General features: G+C 41.9%; 1 protein-coding gene across 40 annotated transcripts in view; it reads right to left on the reverse strand.

The window, feature by feature from the left end:
- The window catches only part of USP54 (ubiquitin specific peptidase 54), a 130,443-nt gene that overhangs the window by 35,608 nt on the left and 73,314 nt on the right, over positions 1-21,521 (reverse strand). For 20 of the 40 annotated variants that reach the window (XM_055092967.3, XM_055092963.2, XM_055092966.3 and 17 more), the window contains 7 exons: positions 12,416-12,550; positions 9,898-10,011; positions 9,683-9,765; positions 8,512-8,617; positions 8,254-8,400; positions 6,318-6,467; positions 3,137-3,305 (listed from right to left, as the gene is read on the reverse strand). In XM_055092967.3, coding sequence (XP_054948942.1) covers positions 3,137-3,305; positions 6,318-6,467; positions 8,254-8,400; positions 8,512-8,617; positions 9,683-9,765; positions 9,898-10,011; positions 12,416-12,550 — 904 coding nt within the window. Of the gene's footprint in view, positions 1-1,467; positions 1,639-3,136; positions 3,306-6,317; positions 6,468-8,253; positions 8,401-8,511; positions 8,618-9,682; positions 9,766-9,897; positions 10,012-12,415; positions 12,551-19,562; positions 19,586-21,521 lie in introns of those variants that run through there. The other 20 variants (XM_055092965.3, XM_055092959.3, XM_008969020.5 and 17 more) reach the window with 3 other exon arrangements.

A 21,521-nucleotide genomic window follows, 5' to 3' on the forward strand; every position in this document is an offset into this window, starting at 1 on the left:
CCCCGTCTCTACTAAAAATACAAAAAATTAGCCGGGCGTGGTGGCGGGCGCCTGTGGTCCCAGCTACTCGGGAGGCTGAGGCAGGAGAATGGCATGAACCTGGGAGGTGGAGATTGCAGTGAGCCAAGATCGTGCCACTGCACTCCAGCCTGGGCGACAGAGCGACTCTGACTCAAAAAAAAAAAAAGGTGTTATAATGCTACGTTTAAAAAGTGATTTCTTATGTTTGAGCAAACATAAGATATATTTATGGAAAATGTGATATAATGCCTGGGATGTGCTTCAAAATAATCCAGGAGTGGGTAAAGGTACAGGTAAAACTAGACTGGCCATGAGTTATAATTATTGAAACTAGGTGATGGGTACATGAATGGGCAGTACACTATTCTATACAGTTTTGAATATCTTTGAAATTCTTGATATTAAAAAAAAAAGCCCCCACAGCTTATAAACCACCAATCTCAAACAATGAGCTCACAAATTCTCACAGTCCCTAAGAATATGGACACTGTTCTATGCCTTAGGCATTCTATCTTCCAGAATAAACTTTCCATCTCAGCAATCATTCACTGTTCTTCCCTGTATTGATTTCTTCCTCTGACATGGGCATACTCTCCTACAGATAAACAAAACAATGCAAGAATATTCTCTGCATGGAACTCACAATAACAAATAGGTATCTTTCATTCTTTTGCTTCTCTATCCTTCAGGAAGCTTAGCAAGCTGACATGCAGTTGTCCCTCACCAATCCCATAAATAGGCCCCTTCTATCAAAGCTCTTCACTTAGGACAAAGCCTGGCATGAGAACATGATGATGTGCAAGATCACAGGGGCTTAATGGGATACCACGGGAATCAAGAGTATAGGAGAAGAAAAGCAGACTTCAGAATAATCACATCAATAATCACATTACAATCGTCTTTATTGACATGCTGCTATTGACAGGAGTATGTGCAATGGAGCATCACGGTTCATTCAAAACTGTGTTGCTTCTTTGTATCCCACTGAATTGCCCAAATTCTGTGCCATTGTGCCTTTGCGTAACGAACATTTCTGACTTCCCCCAGTTTCTTTCTCCTTTTTTTTTTTTGAGACGGAGTCTCGCTCTGTTGCCCAGGCTGGAGTGCAGTGGCACGATCCCAGCTCACTGAAAGCTTCGCCTCCTGGGTTCACGCCATTCTCCTGCCTCAGCCTCCCGAGTAGGTAGGACTACAGGTGCCTGCCACCATGCCCAACTAATTTTTTTTTTTGTATTTTTAGTAGAGACGGAGTTTCACCGTATGTTAGCCAGGATGGTCTCCATCTCCTTACCTCATGATCCACCCACCTCGGCCGCCCGCCTCGGCCTCCCAAAGTGCTGGGATTACAGGTGTGAGCCACTGCGCCTGGCCTCACAGTTTCTTTTTCTTAGGAGATCTATGCAGGAATTGATTCAGGCAAGCAGGACCCTCTGTATAAGTCCCTACCTGTGTCCCGACTGCTCTGAGACATGGAATCATTTTCCACATTATAGATGACTGTCCCCTGAGAATCAGAAGAGAAGTGACTGACCACAGACTCATGGTGGGAATGTTTGTAGGGATAGCTCTCCGTTGAGGAATCTGTTCGAGTGTCACTTGAGATGGAGGGCTCCCTCCCTGAGAGGAGGAGGAAACACATATGCAAAAAGTGAGGAAACAGAACAGTAGCAAAGAGAAGGAAAAGAGATGGACACAACAAAGCTCCATAAGGCAAGAACTTCCTAGACACAAGTGTGAGAAGGATATGCTATACCATCAAGCCATTCTTCCCAACACCCAACTTCCAGATCACCCAGACACATGTAAAATTCCTCCCATCCCTTTCCCTACCCTGCTGAAGCCCTCACTTTGCCTGCCACTGTGAAAAACTGTGAGGGTTTTACAAAACCTATCGGGGGAAAAGCAGAAGTGATGAAAAAGTTGTGAAAAGTAAGATCTATTTAGATGGAAAGTCCCAGGACAACCTGTCATACATAGTCAGTTGTTCTCCTATTCCATAATCTTTCTCCTATACTGCCAAGAATGTCACTTAAATTTTTGAATTGATATTAGATGCATTTTTAATGTCTCTGAGAAATTATTGGGGCTGTTATATGACATACATTAGTATAAATTAGTTCAATCAGACTGCTTCCCTCTGAATACCTAGCTGAGATAAGCATAATAGGACAAATGGGTATTTGACTGAAGGGAGAAGAGGTAGAACAGGTCTGGGTGGGGTATGAAAGGTGGAAGAAAGCACCAGGTACCAAGCAGGAGGGAGGTACAAAGGGGAGAAAGAAAGACGTCAAAGTCAAGTATCTTCTCTTTCAAAATTATATCAAGGGCCAGTACCAGATCCAGAAGAGTAAAATAATATTTCTTCCTCCTTTTCAGTAATCAAGCCAAAACTATTAGGTTATACCTCAAATATATTATAAGATTCTATGAGCTACCCTAGAACTTTAGCCATCAAGCTGAAAATTGTTTTTACAGAAAGTCGTTACTTAAGTTCTGAAAAATTAACTTAGAAGTGAACAACTGATTCATAAGCAGAGGAATATTACTACTGGACAAGGAATTTTTCCCCCCTCCAAGACAGAGTCTTGCTATTTTGCCCAGGCTAGGCTCGAACTCCAGGGCTCAAGTGATCCTCCCACCTCAGCCTCCCAAATAGCTAGGATAACAGGCATGCATCACCCTGCCCAGCTACACATTTGCAATTTTAAAACAAAAATATCTCATGCCAAACAAAATAACTAGCCTTGTAGTGGCTCAAATAAAACAACTCAATTAAGTCGCTGTTAAATTGCTAATAAAAATCAGCCATCCTCACCAATATTAGAAGGTTAAATATTGAGCCTTGCAAACTTAGTATCTCAGTCTAAATAAACATAATTTCCTTTTCACTTCTGAGTTGAGGCCAAGTGATTTAGGCAACACTGTTTTGACAACTGAAGGAAATAAAGGCTGGCCCAAGTTAGGCTTCAGCACAAATTGGCACTTCTTTCTTACCTCTAATGGATCCTCTTTCTCCAAGCTAGGTTACGAGCTAAGCACATAATTAACTATGAGTCCCAACTGTTTGATCGCATGGGGTGAGGAGAGAGGAGAGGTAAAGAGCCTGGCTGCTCACCTGAATCTTCACTGTCGTAGCATGTCCTGCTGTATGACTGGAACTCAGCTTGGGGAGGCAGGTCCTGGGTGGACACTGGGGTACCCTGGGGATCTGCATAAAGCAGCAGCAGGGGCTGATAATGCCCCTTGATGCATTTGGTCACCACATCCTTCCATTTGGGCCCAATCTGAACCAGAAACAACCAGAAGAACATGACAATTATACTTTATACCCACAATTGACAACATATCTTTCTGTTCTGTATTTCCAAAGAAAATAAAAGAGATGAAAAGATAAGAATTGGGTAAAAAGGCAGCAAAAAAGATCTCAGACCTAACACTTTTTTAATTAAATCTTTTTTTTCTTTGCTAAGTCCTTTTAGAAAGCACTAAAATCCTATAGGAGAATAAAAGAATGAATAAAATTAATTTTATTTCTGTGAACCATCAACTCAGTTGTAAAATAGGAATAAAAGTTCTCAAAGGTGGATATGCTACGTGAGGGAACTTCAGCTGCCTTGGTGACCAATTTCTTTTCACAGACATCAAATTAAGCCCTCACTAGAAATTTGCATTTCCTTAGTTTTCTCCCAAATATTAAAATCACTTTCATGAAGCTGAAGAGCAGACAGAAACTCTTTCACAGACTGCCTTAGAACAAATGACATTCAGTTTCAGAGTTCGCAAATGGTAGGATATAAAATGTCAAACTGCTTAGAATAGACAATTGAACCTCTCGGCCTTAGCCCTGTGCTGGATTCAGCTCTGTTACCATAGTGGAAAAGAGAAAACAGCCACAGAATCAATTCAACCCAATCCTCAAACTCACACCATCTTAAGCTTGAACCAGTCACATTTCTTAGATAATGTGCTGCTCTTGGGGTTAGACAACTAGCATAGTGATATGTTCACAACAGATGTCCAGTAAACTTAAAACTGAGTTATTAATTAAAACATTTATATGCTCTTCACATATTAATATAATCATATTTACTACTTTGTAAGGGTATTTTCAAATAAAAACCCTAAATCTAAAAGAACTTAAATAAATTGCCCCAAATTACAACAACGCAAAAGAGACAAAGAAAAGAATATGGGAATTTGACAAATACTTTACTGTTTGTGGAAGACACTGCTTAAAGTCTGTGGATTGGTGTAGATTATAGTCACACCTTATCTCCTTATCTGCTAACCTTATCACAAGCAGCTTCCTAACTCATGCAGATCACATAAGCCACTTCAACCACAAACTCTGTGGTTTAGACAGTACCAACTTTCCTGCTTTGTCATTATAACCCTACATGCCTTATAACTATCCCAAAACACATGTTACTCTGTGATGGGGCACTTCAGGGAGACAACAAAGAATAATTTACAGCAGCCCCGAGACAAAGTAGTACCCACTGATAACTCCAAGATCTGAAATTCTGAACTTTGTATTAACCTTATAACCTCATTTGAGGCATTAGAGTGTTCCTACTCAAATCAATCAACACACACATTAAAAACAAACAAACAAACAAACAAAAATTCCTCTCTGGGGTCCTAGCTTCCAAGAAGACAAAGAAAAGAAAGAACATGGCATGCCAAAAAGGGCTGTGGCTATGTGCAGCTCACTCACTGCATGAACTGTGCCTGAGGCATGCCCAAGGACAAGGCTATTAAGAAGTTTCTCATTCAAGGCCGGGCATGGTGGCTCACATCTGTAATCCCAGCACTTTGGGAGGCCAAGGCGGGTGGATCACTTAATGTCAGGAGTTTGAGACCAGCCTGGCCAACATGGAGAAACTCCATCTCTCCTAAAAATACAAAAATCAGCCAGGCATGATGGTACGCGCCCGTAATCCCAGCTACTCGGGAGGCTGAGGCACGAGAATCACTTGGGCCCGGGAGGCAGAGGTTGCAGTGAGCTGAGATCGTGCCCCTACACCCCAACCTGGGTGACAGAGCAAGACCCTATGTCAAAAAAAAAAAAAAAAAGTTTCTCATTCGAAACATAGTAAAGGCTGCAGCTGTCAAGGACATTTCTGAAGTAAATTTCTTTGATGCCTATGTGCTTCCTAAGCTGTAGGTAAAGCTACGTTACTACATGAATTGTGCCATTCATAGCAAGGTAGTCAGTAATCAATCTCCCCAAGCCCAAAAGGTGATAACATCCCCACCCAGATTTAGACCTTCGAGTGCTGACCCATGAGCTCCACCAAAGCCCACGTAAGGAGCTGACTCCTCAGGACTGAAGAAAAACTATTTTCTAGAAAAAAAAAAAAAAGGAGATTATAGTTTAAAAAAACACTTTGGGCCAGGCACTGTGGCTCACGCCTGTAATCCCAACACTTTGGCAGGCTGAGGAGGGAGGATCACTTGAGCCCAGGAGTTCCAGACCAGCCTGGGTAACATCTCTAAAACAAAAAAACAAAAAATTTTAACTAGCTGGGTGTGGTGGCCACACACCTATAGTCACAGCTACTCAAGAGACTAAGGTGAGAGGATTGCTTAAACCTGGAAGATAAAGGCTGCAGTGAGCCATTATCACGCCCCTGCACTCCAGCCTGGGCAATAGAGTGAGGAGACCCTATCTCAAAAAATAAAGTAAAATGCTTTGTCACCTATAAATACAAAACTGCTGAATGCCTGGTGAGGGGATTCAGAGGATATAATAGAAGATACATTGTTCCTATCCTCGAAGAACTAGCCATCTTCAGGGGAAGACAAAATGATACCTTCATGAATTCAGTAGGCAGACAGACATAAAAATATAAAATACGCCGGGCACAGTGGCTCATGCCTATAATTCCAGCACTTTGGGAGGCTGAGGTAGGCGGATCACAAGGTCAGGAGTTCGAGACCAGCCTGGCAAACATAGTGAAACTCTGTCTCTACTAAAAATACAAAAATTAGCCAGGTGTGGTAGCATGCGCATGTACTCCCAGCTACTCAGGAGGCTGAGGTGGGAGAATCGCTTGAACCCAGGAGGCAGAGATTGCAGTGAGCCGAGACCAAGCCACTGCACTCCAACCTGGGTGACAGAGTGAGACTCCATCTCAAAAAAAAAAAAAAATTAAAAAAAAAAATATATATATGTTTTATAGAAATGTGGGGAGGTCCCATTCAAAATTATGAAAATGAAACACTAAAGACAAATGATTATTCTTTTTTTTTGTAGTCACCAAACACTTCAAAAAGGACTTGACTACTCCTACCTCCTTGACATGAGCATCATCAAAATACATCCATTTGCGAATCTTTGTTTGAAAAAAGAATGTAGAATAATGTTTGCCATAGTAACAGATCATTCCAACTAAGTACAGTTCAGATTGCTTGGCCCGGTCATCCGTCACTCTGAAAAACAGCTGAGGGGAAAGAAGAGAAAAGAAAGCACAGTCACATATTCAACCATTCCACATCATCTCTCAGCAGACTCCACCAACATTTCTTAAGTAAGGTACTGACTTGCTTCTCTTCCCTTCAGTTTAAGATTTTTGTTAGTTTAGATTAATCATCAGAATTTAACTTCAGCACTTTGTGAGGCCAAGGTAAGAGAATTACTTGAGGACAAGAGTTCGAGAACAACCTAGACTAGATAGCAAGACCCTATCTTTAGGCCCAGTGTGGTGGCTCACGCCTGTAATCCCTACACTTTGGGAGGGTGAGGTGAACAGATCTCTTGAGGTCAGGTATTCGAGACCAGCCTGGCCAACATAGTGAAACCCCATCTCTACTAAAAATACAAAAATCAGCTGGGTGTGGTGGTGCATGTCTGTAATCCCAGCTACTTGAGACGTTGAGGCAGGAGGCAGAGATTGCAGTGAACCGAGATCATGACACTGCACTCCAGCCTGGGCGACAGAGCAAGACCCCATCTCAAAAAAAGAAAGAAAGAAAGAAAGAAATTAACCCAAAAAGACAAAAAGTAAGGAAAAGCAAGACAGATAGTGGCCAGTAAACTGGTATGGTGATGATCTTTCTTCATACCTTTCAATAATTTTCTTACCAGGGCCTATCATAAGAGGAGCCAGGAAAGTTGGATTAAAAAAAAAACAAAAAAAAACCAGCTGGGCGCGGTGGCTCACGCCTGTAATCCCAGCACTTTGGGAGGGGGAGGCAGGCGGATCACGAGGTCAGGAGATCGAGACCATCCTGGCTAACATGGTGAAACTCCGTGTCTACTAAAAATACAAAAAATTAGCTGGGTGTGGTGGCAGGCACCTGTAGTCCCATCTACTGGGGAGGCTGAGGCAGGAGAATGGCATGAACCCAGGAGGCGGAGCTTGCAGTGAAGGGAGATCACACTACTGCACTCCAGCCTGGGCGACAGAGCAAGACTCCATCTCAAAAAAAAAAAAAAGAAACGATTGCTTTTGTTTTTAAGAGACAGGGTCTTGCTATGCTGCCTAGGCTAGAATGTAGTGGCTATTCACAGGCAGAATCATTGCACACTACAGCCTTGAACTCCTTAAGCAATCCTCCCACCTCAGCCTCCTGAGTAGCTGGGACTACAGGTAGGCACTGGTGAAAAATGGAGATTTTATTGCTCACAGCCTACTCAGGTAAGATTCCTTAGGAAGAAAACCTAAAATAAGATCCCAGAAAGTTCATTTATTCTCAGTCATGGCTTAATGACATTAAAAAACAATAACAAAGGTTCTCTTTAGTCCCAGTATTATCCCAGACATTAGTTCCACACTGTGAATTTCATATTTTTGGGCTCAGGTCACCAACTTTTAACTTCTTCACCTACTATAGCAGTTCTAGTCAGGAATGCCCCTCTTTGGACCTTACTACCTCCCATGGTTGAACACCCTTCCCTACTTTATACTCGTATAAACTAACAATGAATAGAACATATAATAACTCTTTGAATTACTGATTTATTTTTATCAGTAGCTAAGCTCTGCCTATCCTGTCTTTCAAGGTCAAGTCATCCCATTTCTTCTTAAAAACTCTTTGCCACCTATAAAAGGAGGTATATGAGCACATACCTGCAAGCACGGGTATCTGTACACAAATAAGTTTATCTGTCCAAAACATTATAATACTTGTCATCTAGGACATACCTGTTTGTCCAGTGCTCACTGCTCCTAAGCAATACTAAGACGCAAGAACTCAAAGTGAGAGATAAAGGTAACTAACACGCACATCACCCAGCTTAAGGCAGGTTCCCAGGCTGTGGATAACATCTTCTGCTAAGTCTGAGTGGTCTGAGTCCCATACCAGCCCAATCGTGATAATCTGTGGAGCATTCATCAACACACGGCGAATCCTGATCCTCTCTCCACAGTTGCTCTGAAATACATATATAAGGCTAGTTCAACATGTTTCCCACTGGCTTTGCATCAATTCCACTGATCGACGGTTCCCTTTCCCACTCCAAACCCCACCCCTGATTTAACTCACTGGACAGTTCCGCAGATCCCCCATGGTGCTGGCATTCTGCAGCAGCTCACCAAACATGCTTGGTGAAGGTTTCTCTCGTCTTTCCAGCATACAAATAGCCTGATTGCTTCAAGATGGGGAATAGAAGGGGGATGATGGTTTGTATTTAGTTACTGCTAAATCAAACATTAATGTACATTCCTAACTCACACATTTGACTTTCTTCCTCTGCCCCCTATACCAAAGCCCCTGACCAGGCTCAGTGTCCCATAAACACAGTAAGTACCTCTACCTGTCCCCAGATCCAAAGCTCATAGAATCCCCACTCCTCCCCCCACTTTGCTGGCCAGTACTGAGCCTAAGAAAAGGGGAGGGATGGGAGAGGAAAGAAGGAGAACAAAAATTATTTTTAAATTACTGTTCTGCATTCCTACAATATAGCACAGACTCAGCAATAAGGATATAAAACTATTTGTGTTTTTATTGTTGTTGGTGGTGGTTTTTTTGAGACAGGGTCTCGCTCTGTTACTTGGCTGGAGTGCAGGGGCTCAATCTCAGCTCACAGAAACCTCCGCCTCCTGGGTTCAAGCAATTCTCATGCCTCAGCCTTCAGAATAGCTGGGATTACAGGCACGTGCAACCATGCCTGGCTAATTTTTGACATTTTTAGTAGAGACAGGGTTTTGTCATGTTGGCCAGGCTGGTCTCGAACTCTTAGCCTCAAGTGATCCGCCCACCTGGGCCTCCCAAAGTGCTAGGATTATAGGCATGAGCCACCATGCCCGGCCAAGATATAAAACTATTTGAATGTCTCCAATTAAAGTCCAATAGGCCAGGCACCGTGGCTCACGCCTGTAATCCCAGCACTTTGGGAGGCCAAGGCAGGTAGATCATTTGAGGTCACGAGTTCAAGACCAGCCTGACCAACATGATGAAACACCGTCCTACTAAAAATACAAAAACATTAGCGCAGTGTGTACTATTTGTAGAAGTAGCTGGAAGTCTCAGCTACTTGGGAGATGGAGGCAGGAGAATCGCTTGAACCCAGGAGGCGGAGGTTGCAGTAAGCCGAGATTGTGCCACTGCACTGCAGCCTGGGCAACAGAGCGAGACTCTGTCTCAAAAAAAAAAAAAAAGTCCAATCAACTGGAGGAATGCCTAAATGCACAACAGAAAATCTTGTAAGACTCACCAAAGGGAAGTGGTGGAGATATAATGTACCATCTGGATGAAAGGCAGCGGATCAGAAGTGGCACCACAGCTAGTACATACACACTGGGCAAAAGAGAAAAAGGCAAAACCAAGCAACCATAATCAGGAACTGTTTTGGCACCCATTTAACACCCCACATCCCAGGATAAAGTGTTCTGGAAGAAATGTCTAAAAAAAGATGGAGCTAGAGTTCACCTGCTCAAACAATGTCATTGCAAATTTCTGATGGGAAATGCAGTGTTGGGCAGTACATATATCCTCTTTGGTTTCATCAGCAATGTGGAAGTGAATTCTCATCAGGAGGTTTTCCTGACAGGGAAAGAACAAAAGCAGTATACCAACAATATTTGATAGACAAATACATAAATTGGTAAGCAGCTTACCCATAGAAACAGCAACCCTTCTGGAAGGTAGGAATATTTTGATTTTTAAAAATGTTTAGTTTAAAAAAATTATAAATTCATAGCAAGTTTCAAAAATGTATAGGAGATCCCCTGTACCCTTCACCCAGCTTCCTCCAACAGTAACATCTGTGTTTTTTTTGTTTGTTTTTTTGTTTTTTGGGACGGAGTCTCGCTCTGTCACCCAGGCTGGAGTGCAGTGGCTCAATCTTGGCTCACTGCAAGCTCCACCTCCCGGGTTCACGCCATTCTCCTGCCTCAGCCTCCCGAGTAGCTGGGACTACAGGCGCCCGCCACCACGCCCGGCTAATTTTTTGTATTTTTAGTAGAGACGAGGTTTCACCGTGTTAGCCAGGATGGTCTCGATCTCCTGACCTCGTGATCCGCCTGCCCCGGCCTCCCAAAGTGCTGGGATTACAGGCGTGAGCCACCGCACCCGGCACATCTTTGATAACTGTATCAGGAAATGGACATTGAAAGGATCCAGACTTTATTCAGATTTCACCAGTTTTACATGCATTCATTTGTGTGTGTGTATGTATAGCTCTATGCCATTTTATCAAGATATAGACCAGTTCCATCACAAGGCTCCCTCATGCTAACCATTTAGAGCCTTACCCGTCCAATCCTAACCCTAACCTGTGGTAATCACTAATATCTTCTCTCATCTCCATCATTTTATTTCAAGAATGTTATATAAATGGGTTCACATACCACATAACCTTTTTTTTTTTTTTTGAGACACACTCTGTCTCTGTCGCCCAGGCAGGAGTACAGTAGAGCGATCTCGGCTCACTGCAACCTCTACCTCCCGGGTTCAAGAGATTCTCCTGCCTCAGCCTCCCAAGTAGCTGGGATTACAGGTATGTGCCACCACGCCTGGCTAAGTTTTGTGTTTTTAGTAGAGACGGCGTTTCACCACGTTGACCAGGCTGCTCTCGAACTCCTGACCTCAAGTGATCCGCCCACCTTGGCTTCCCAAAGTGCTGGGATTACAGGAGTGAGCCCGGCCAGCATATAACCTTTTGATATTGCATTTTTCACTTTCCCTTGAGGTCTGTCCAAGTTGTGTAAATCAATAGTTTCTTTTTATTTTTATAAAAATACTTAATGCTTTGTATTGCTGCATAGTTCTTCACGGTACAGAAGTATCATCATTTGTTTAACTGTCTACTCACTGAAGGACATTTGGGTTGTTTCCAGTTTTTTACTATTATGAATAACACTTCTATGAACATTCATAAACAGGTTTTGTTTTAATATAAGTTTTCATTTGTGGGATACATGTCCAGGAATGTAATTGCTAGATCATACGGTAGTTTACATGTCTAGCTTTTTAAGAAACTGCCAAACTGTTTTCCAGAGTAGCTATACCATTTTACATTCCCACCAGCAATATATCAGTGATCCAGTTCCTCAGGAGCACCTCTGATTTGGGGCCACATTTTACCCTGTGATGAGATATGTATCACTCTCAAATTTTCTTTTTTTTTCTTTTTTTCTTTTGAGACAGAGTCTCACTGTGTCACCCAGGCTGGAGTACAGTGGTGCTATCTAGGCTCACTACAACCTCCTCCTCCCAAGTTCAAGTGATTCTCTTGCCTCAGCCTCCCAAGTAGCTGGGACTATAGGCGCCCGCCACCATGCCTGGCTAATTTTTGTATTTTTAGTAGACATGGGGTTTCGCTATGTTGGCCAGGCTAGTCTTGAACTCCTGACCTTGTGATCCGCCTGCCTTGGCCTCCCAAAGTGCTGAGATTACAGGCGTGAGCCACCATGCCCGGCCTCAAATTTTCTAAATGGATTTACAAAGAGTCTTTCGAAGGTTGATGTATAGAACACAGAGTTCAGAAGAGCGAGGGGCACTGGAGGCAATGTAGCTATATAGCACATCACACTTATGCTAGGGACTCAGTTATTCCCTGATTAATTATCTTTAGAAATGGAGGAGCAGCATCAGTATTAGCATCACTTAGGAACCTGTAAGATACAGATATTCCGGGACTCCTCTGCCGGGCCTACTGTATCAGAAGCTCTGGGGGTACAATCTGTATTTTAATGAGCCTTGGATCCTCTGAAGGTGAGAGCTGATGTTTTATGCAATGACAAGCACAAAACCACCAGCCTAAAGGAAAAAAAATAACACACTGCTATAACAGAGACATTTTAGATCCCTGAAAAATCAGAGAAAACTCCTAGTTCTAACTGTAGAGATAAGGGCACAGCAAATTCCACCATAAAGTAGCCAGTCCCTGATGGAGACCATCAGCAGTCCCACCCCATATCAAAGAGGGCCAGAGGCCAGCACTTACAAAGCACTCTGCAGCATCATCCATAATTCCCAGCTGGAAACGTTGTTCATCCTGGAAAGTCTTTGCCAGAGCACTGCGGAGAGTGTCAGATGGAAGCACTTTTTCACTACTACACTGAAACTGGTTAAAGATTCCCTATAGGGAAGAGGTTAGACAAGAGAAAAAGTACAATGCTGTTATTAAACTTCTATACATCCTAGTCTGTCATGCTAGCATCTCCATGATGATAGCTATGAAACCAAATGTGCTTCCCATGGGTTGACATGCTTGCAGTTAGTAATTAAAAATAAAATCAAGAGTCAGAATGAAGGGCATGATCTGTGCTAATAAAGATCCTCACTCCTTCATCTGAGTGTGATGCCAAGGACACATTAGGAGAAACCACTGTCATGAATTAATGTAATGCAGTTACCTCATTTCCTCTTCCTCTAATACAGACAGAAGTAAATGGGTTAGGTAAAAAAAGAAAAATTACATGTAAACGTTATCGACAAATTATTTTCTGGGGGTTCATCCTATGAATCTTGACCCCCTTTCTTTTAAAATTTCCAGCTAATATAAAATTACCAAAAAGTACAAAGACTAATATAACAAAAATCTGTGAGTCTAATACCCAGAAATAAACATTCTATCATGTTTACTTTCATCTACAGATAATGCTAAAGTCTTGTTTAAGACTGCCCCACTCTCTACCAGCCACTCATATCAAAAATTTGTTGTATAATCTGTTTTTAATAGTTTTACATATATATCCCTAAATAATACATAGGATACTTTTGTGTATATTTGTGGGTTTTTTGTTTTTGTGTGTGTGTTCTTGTTGTTGTTTTTTTGAACAGGGTCTTGCTTTGTCACCCAGGCTGGAGTGCAGTGGCATGAACGTGGCTCACTGTAGCCTCAACCTCCTGCCTCAGCATCCTGAGTAAATGGGACTACAGGCATGCACCACCACACACCGCTAACTTTTTAATTGTTTTGTAAGAGATGGGGTCTCACCATGTTGTCCAGGCTGGTCTCAAACTCCTGGGCTCATGCAGTCCTCTCACCTTGGCCTCTAAAAGTGCTGGGATTACAGACGTGAATCACTGCGCCCAGCCCTATTAGTATTTTTCATGTAAAAAGTATCACACTGAATTTTACTTGTTGTTTTTTGTTTTTTATTTAGCATCGTTTTTGAGATCTATCCATGATGATATAGATATAGACCTGGTACACCTTTTCTCTGCTGTATAGCATTTTTATCAGGTCACTAACCCACATCTATTTATTCATTTCTTTACTGACAGACATTTTGGCTGTCTCCAATTTTTTGCTATTACAAAGACACAATGCCAACTTATACTTCTACCAATATATAGTAAAAATTTCCCCATATTCTTGTCAAAAATTAATACTGTGAGACCATTTAGTTTTAATTTAGTCTTTAATTTCGTCTTTCTGGGTCCTTTGTATTACTTGTGGCAAATATATTCTCCCAATCTACTGACCTTGGTGTATTTGAATGCACATCACTTTTTAATTTTGGTGTAATTAAATGTATCTTTTCCATCTTTACCTACATCTGAACCCTGATGAATATCATGTCCAAAGAGTAGAATCAGCCAGGTGCAGTGGCTCACGCCTATAATGCCAATACTTGTAATCACTTGAGCTCAGGAGATCAAGACCAGCCTGGGCAACATGGTGAAACCCCATCTCTACTAAAAATACAAAACTTAGCCCAGCATGGTGGTGCATGCCTGTAGTCCTGCTACTCGGGAGGCTGAGGCAAGAGAATCACTTGAACCCGGGAGGCTGAGGCTGCAGTGAGCTGAGATCATGCCACTGCACTCCAGCCCAAACTACTTTAAAGTTCATATGGAACCAAAAAAGAGCCTGCATTGCCAAGACAATCCTAAGCAAAAAGAACAAAGCTGGAGGCATCATGCTATCTGACTTCAAACTATACTACAAGACTACAGTAACCAAAACAGCATGGTACTGGTACCAAAACAGAGATACAGACCAATGGAACAGAACAGAGGCCTCAGAAATAATGCCACACATCTACAACAATCTGATCTTTGACAAACCTGACAAAATCAAGAAATGGGAAAGGATTTCCTATTTAATAAATGGTGCTGGGAAAACTGGCTAGCCATATGTAGAAAGCTGAAACTGGATCCCTTCCTTACACCTTATACAACAATTAATTCAAGATGGATTAAAGACTTAAATATCAGACCTAAAACCATAAAAACCCTAGAAGAAAACCTAGGCAATACCATTCAGGACATAGGCATGGGCAAGGACTTCATGACTAAAACACCAAAAGCAATGGCAATAAAAGCCAAAATACACAAATGGGATCTAATTAAACTAAAGAGCTTCTGCACAGCAAAAGAAACTACCATCAGAGTGAACAGGCAACCTACAGAACGGTAGAACATTTTTGCAATCTACCCATGTGACAAAGGGTTAATATCCAGAATCTACAAAGAACTTAAACAAATTTACAAGAAAAAAAAAAATAACCCCATCAAAAGGCGGGCAAAAGATATGAACAGACACTTCTCAAAAGAAGACATCTATGCAGCCAACAGACACATGAAAAAATGCTCATCGTCACTGGTCATCAGAGAAATGCAAATCAAAACCACAATGAGATACCATCTCATGCCAGTTAGAATGGTGATCATTAAAAAGTCAGGCAACAACAGATGCTGGAGAGGATGTGGAGAAATAGGAACACTTTTACACTGTTGGTGGGAGTGTAAATTAGTTCAACACTGTGGAAGACAGCGTGGCGATTCCTCAAGGATCTAGAACTAGAAATACCATTTGACCCAGCAATCCCTTTACTGGCTATATACCCAAAGGATTATAAATCATGCTACTATAAAGACACATGCACACGTATGTTTATTGCAGCACTATTCACAATAGCAAAGACTTAGAACCAACCCAAATGTCCATCAATGATAGACTGGATTAAGAAAATGTGGCACATATACACCATGGAATACTATGCAGCCTTAAAAAAAATGAGTTCATGTCCTTTGCAGGGACATGGATGAACCTGGAAGCCATCATTCTCAGCAAACTATCACAAGGACAGAAAACCAAACACCGTATGTTCTCACTCATAGGTGGGAATTGAAGAATGAGAACACTTGGACACAGGGCAGGGAACATCATACACCGGGGCCTGTCGGGAGGTGGGGGGCTGAGGGAGGGATAGCATTAGGAGAAATATCTAATATAAATGACGAACTGATGGGTGCAGCAAACCAACACATGTATACCTATGTAACAAACCTGCACATTGTGCACATGTACCCTAGAACTTAAAGTATAATTTTATTTAAAAAGTAATTTATTCATATTAAAATATCCAAGTTTTATTTTTCAGACATATTACTAACAAGACCAGAAATAAGACCATTTTATAAACCTACCTATGTGATCTAAGAATAGGAGGCCCCACCAACCTTGAGTGGTCAATTCTTGGTTTTCCTCTTACTTGACCTATCAGCAGCATTTAACTCAGCTAATCTTTAAAATACTTCCTTCCCCTGGTTCCAGGGCACCCCTTCAGGTTTTCTTCCTACCTCAGTGGTCAATGGTCACTCCTTATCAGTCTCCTTTGCTGGTTCCTTTTCAATTCCAAAACTCAGGCCTTGGACCTCTTGACTTCCCTAAAGTCACTCACATTCTTAGTGGTCTCATCTAACATGGTTTTACATACACATACATTGACAATTCCCAAAATTACACTAACAGCCCAAATCTCCCTCCTGAATTCCAAATTTGTAGTTGGCAAAAACTACAACTGCTTTTGTACCAACCTAATGTATCTAACTATATATTGGACGTCTACATTTGAATATCAATGGGCATTTCAAATTTAACATTCCCCAAACTAAATGTTTTATGTTTCCTCCCAACATCCACATTTTGCCTTCTTGTCCCATCTCAGTAAACACTGCCACCATCCTTGCAGTTGTTTAGGTCGAAAACCTTGGAAACCACCTGTGACCCTTCCCTTGCTTTCACAACTCCCATCCAATCTACAGGCAAATCCCCTATTTCCACTCTCAAATATATCTAGACCCTATTCCACTCTCAAATATATCTAGACCCTACACTGTTCACCACCTCATCTGCTATCAGCCTAGTCCAAGTCATCTCACCTCTTCACTGGATAATTGCAATAGTTTCCTGACTGATCCCCTTGTCTCCCTGCAGAAACACACAGCAGACAAATACAGCAATCATATGATTTTTTAAAAATATAAATCAGATCATATCATTCTTCTGCTCAAAACTCTCTAAAGGCTTCCCATGGCATACACAGTAAAAGCCAAACTGCTAAGTCCTTACGTAATCTGGCCTACGATTCCACTTCTCTTTGTTTTGTTTTGTTTTTGAGATGGAGTCTCACTCTGTTACCCATGCTGGAGTGCAGTGGTGTGATCTCGGCTCACTGTAACCTCTGCCTCCCAGGTTCAAGCAATCCTCCTGCCTCAGCCTCCCAAGTAGCTGGGATTACAGGTATGTGCCACTACACCCGGCTAAGTTTTGCATTTTTAGTAGAGACCGGGTTTTGCTATGTTGGCCAGGTTGGTCTTGAATCCCTGATCTCAGATGATCCACCCGCCTCAGCCTCCCAAAGTGCTGGGATAACAGGCGTGGGCCACCACGCCCAGCCATACTATTCTACTTCTGGTTCACCCTACACCAGCTGGCCCCTCACTATGCCCCAAACCTACCATGTATATCTCTGCACTTGAGTTCTATGCCTGGATCATTCTTCCTCTAGATATGTATGGCTCAATCACTCATTTCCTGTGGATTTTTTATCCAAATACTACCTTCTCTATAATAGAGTACTTCCTGATCACCCTCTTTAAAATTGTAAGCTCCACCCTCCCTTCCCCAAACTCCCCACTCTTACATATTTTTTCTCTATAGCAATTATTACTATCTGTCATACTATATATTTTACTTGTTGTCTGATTCCAATATTGAGAATTTAAGACATAAATCTTTATCCTTTTATTCTGTGTATATTCCCAGCAACTAGGACAGTACTGGCATACAAAGTGTAACCGATAACTATTTTTAAATGAATCAATTAATCATTATGTGATGCGGGTAGATCTAAGGGGGAGATATTATTAAAATCTCTATTTTTTTTTAAATAAGTAAGGAATCACCTTAAAAAGCAGAAAAACTTTCTTAAGGTAATATTACTGGCTAGGACAAAATAAGACTAAATTTAGTTCTGCTAATTTCAGGTCAAAATTGTTTTTCCGGCCAGGCGTGGTGGCTCACGCCTGCAATCCCAGCACTTTGGGAGGCCGAGGTGGGCGGATCACGAGGTCAGGAGATCGAGACCATCCTGGCTAACAAGGTGAAACCCCGTCTCTACTAAAAATACAAAAATTAGCCAGGCGTGGTGGCAGGCGCCTATAGTCCCAGCTACTGCGGAGGCTGAGGCAGGAGAATGGCGTGAACCCAGAAGGCAGAGCTTGCAGTGAGCCGAGATTGCATACTGCACTCCAGCCTGGGCGACAGAGCAAGACTCTGTCTCAAAAAAAAAAATTGTTTTTCCCATTCTGCCCTCTCACTAGCACCTTTTCTCCTCATACACACTGAATATCTACTCCTGCAGCAGCTCAAGAACAGATTACTGTGTAACCTGCTATTATGTTCCTACAAATGTCTCCATATGATGTGGGGGAGGCAGTGCCAGCAATACATATTTAGTATTATTTAATAAGCTGTGAGGGAAATCTGTTATAATTACTCCACATTATTTTGGCTTAACCTAGAAATTTATACACAAGTCCACTATAAGGTCAAGGAAAGGCAGGGCAGGGCCTTCCATAATTTGTTACTGGAAGGGGAAGAATGTCTATCAGTAACCTCTTAAACTAGACCAAAAGGAATGATCTAGGTCCACAGTTAAATAATTGGATATGTGTCCAGTGACCTATGGGATTTTGAACCTTTGGAGAAATAAGGAGAAACAAAGGAAAAGGAAGGGGGAAAAAGCAGTGACTGCTTTTACAAATTGCATAGTGGCCTGACGACATGATGATTTGTTGAAAGAAGGTCAACCCAGCTTGGCAAAATTTAGTGACCACTATTACATCCCAGCCTGTTGCTCTTCTCAATTGTTACTGGTAAGAAATTACTGCTGACATAGGCTCTATTACAGAACAAAGGATGGATGAGGTTTGGTCCTTTGTTCAAAATCCAAAATTGGTTCCAAAACAAACCAATAGGAAATTATTTCCAGGATAGTTCTATACAAATCTGAAATTTATAAACTCTGGCCCCTTTAGTCTTCTTCAACTGGATTTCCTCAAGAATTAAGCCCTAATACTCTAGGGCCTCCACTGTTCCTAATGAAATAGCAACTCTCCTATGCATAGCACTAGCTATATGCCATCTTGGAGAGAATTAAGAAAATAGTCACTCTAATCACTTTGTGTTCTGTGGTTCAGATGACCCTGTTAGAGAAAGACAGGGCTCCACTCAGAGATGGTATGGTGTAATGGTTAAGAGACTGGATTCTGGAGCTAAAATGGGTTCAAAATCCAAAGGCTGACACTTCAGCTATATGATCTCGGGTAAATTATTTAACTTCTTAAGGCCTCAGTTTCTCTTTTAAAAGAGAGTTTAATAATAGCATTTACACCAGCCTGACCAATATGGTGAAATCCCGTCTCTACTAAAAATACAAAAATTAGCCGGGCGTTGCGGTGAGCGCCTATAGTCCCAGCTACTCGGGAGGCTGACACAGGAGAATTGCTTGAACCTAGGAGGCGGAGGTTGCAGTGAGCTGAGATCGTGCCACTGCATTCCAGCCTGGGCGATAGAGTGAGGCTCCGTCTCAAAAAAAAAAAAAAAATATTTACCAGCCAGGGTTATTTGAGGATTAAATGAGTACACACACACACACACACACACACACACACATATATATATAAGATATACATCAGCCGGGCGTGGTGGCCCACGCCTGTGATCCCGGCACTTTGGGAGGCTGAGTCGGGAGGATTACCTAAGGTCAGGAATTCGAGACCAGCCTGGCCAACATTGTGAAACCCCATCTCTACTAAAAATACAAAAATTAGCCAGGTGTGGTGGCAATCACCTGTAATCCCAGCTACTCAGGAGGCTGAAGCAGGAGAATTGCTTGAACCCGGGAGGTGGAGGCTGCAGTAAGCTGAGATCATACCACTGTACTCCAGCCTGGATGACAGAGTGAGACTCTGTCTCAGGAAAAAAACAAACAAAAATATAAATGTATATATCCTAGACTAATCTCTGTCAGTGTGATAAGTGCTAAATGTTAGGTATTATTACTATTATTGTATTTGGGAGTCATTTCACGTTGCTAAAGAGCCTGTCTGTCACTGTCCTATGATGAAAGAAGGGATCTGAGTCAGGTGCTTCTACCTTGAGCTACTTCCTCAGTCTCTGAGATCTGAGTAGGAAGAACTACAGTTTTTTCTCTTCTTCATTCTGTTTCTCCCACTCAAAGGAGGCATATTTCCCATGACCTAGATAACAAGGGTTTCAGTAGAGAAAGGGAAAGGTCTTAAGGTCAGAGCTCTGACTGCACCCAGAGTGGGTCTGTAACAATAGATCTGGCTCCCCAGTTTAGTGGTATCAACGTCTCCACAATATAATCTTTTCTCACCTCTTAATTACAGGCAGCCTTCCTCATACACACTGAGAATCTGAATGCATTCAGAATGGCCTCTGACTACATCTTCTTTATTCTCTTATTTTAATTATTGTTGTCAGTCTTGCTCTGCTATTGTTAGGAAGAAGCAAGTGTATTAGGGGTAAAGCTGACTGAGCCCGCCCAGCATGCATCTGTGGAGCTCTGGAAGAAGCTGTAGCACAAAGCCCCTCTGTTAGAGCAGCACACTAACCTCTGTGTGTCCCTCTCACATGAGCACAGGGACTGGAATGGGCCTCCTCCCGTTCTCTTTTTCACCCTCCTCCCACCTTTCCCAGAGGGAGATCCTGTTCACACCAAAGAAAGCCAAGAACATTTAGTTCAGCAGTAAGAACAGGTGGCAGCACCAATAAGGAACAAAAACTGGTATTCTTCCAATTGCTGAGTTCTATGACAGGCAGAGAGAAAGGGCAGGAAGAACCAAAACCCAAGAATCACTTTTCCTGTGAGGTCCCTGATGGTTCCATTTCAACAAGTAGAGAAAATCCACCTTGGAGTTTCTCTCTGCTCTTCTTCACAGGGTGAAACCAAAGAAGTCTTCCTTTTCATTCTCAGGAAAAGGCAAATCACTTTTTGTCTGTTAACTAGTTTCTTGGATGCAGTACAAAAGCAACAAGATTTTAACGACTAAAAGCAGGTGCTTCCCCACCCATCTCTCTTGATTAAGCAGCAAACAATTCTATCCACATGAGCACATAATTATTTGGATTAGTAAAAACCATGTAAATAAGATAGAAGTGCCATAAAAACAGAAAGTCTTTATGCTTCGACATCTACAAATGCAGCTGTTGCTTAAGTATTTTTCCCCTAAAACAGACTCTTGTCTTTAAGTGGGGAACAGCTGTTTTTTTTCTCTCTCAGGATTTCCCAGTCTTATATCTAAAAGAAGTCATGAGTAGAGAAGGTGAGGATTAAGGAGAAAGGTTGTCACTAATTTTGGTGCTTTTTGAGCTCAAGGTCTTTGGAAAGTGCTCCAGTGGGCAGCCCACTTCATCCCTGCAATACCTTCTGCAAAGGTGTGACAAACTTTACACCCTGCCATTAACTCAATTCTTAGGGTTTCTCTTCTCAACCTGGACTTCCCAATTTTGGCTCTCATAATCACTGCTTTCGCTACATCTCCTGGGAATCATAGAACTTAATTGGCCAGTCTGGCTTCTTTGTAAACACTACCCTCTGTAAGTAAGTTAAAGGAGCTAGTCCTTGAAGATCATTGACTACTGGAAAAGAGACGTTCACTCGGTTTTCTGTATTCAAAAGAATGTTGAAAGTTGTCTTTTAAGAGGGGAAAAACATTTTACCCTTTTGGCACTCAAAAATAATAACATAGGATTTTAACATTTTATTGTAAAAAATTTCAAACAT

The sequence above is a fragment of the Pan paniscus genome, chromosome 8 (assembly GCF_029289425.2).
Source record: "Pan paniscus chromosome 8, NHGRI_mPanPan1-v2.0_pri, whole genome shotgun sequence".
In the NCBI taxonomy this organism is placed as follows: Eukaryota; Metazoa; Chordata; class Mammalia; order Primates; family Hominidae; genus Pan; species Pan paniscus.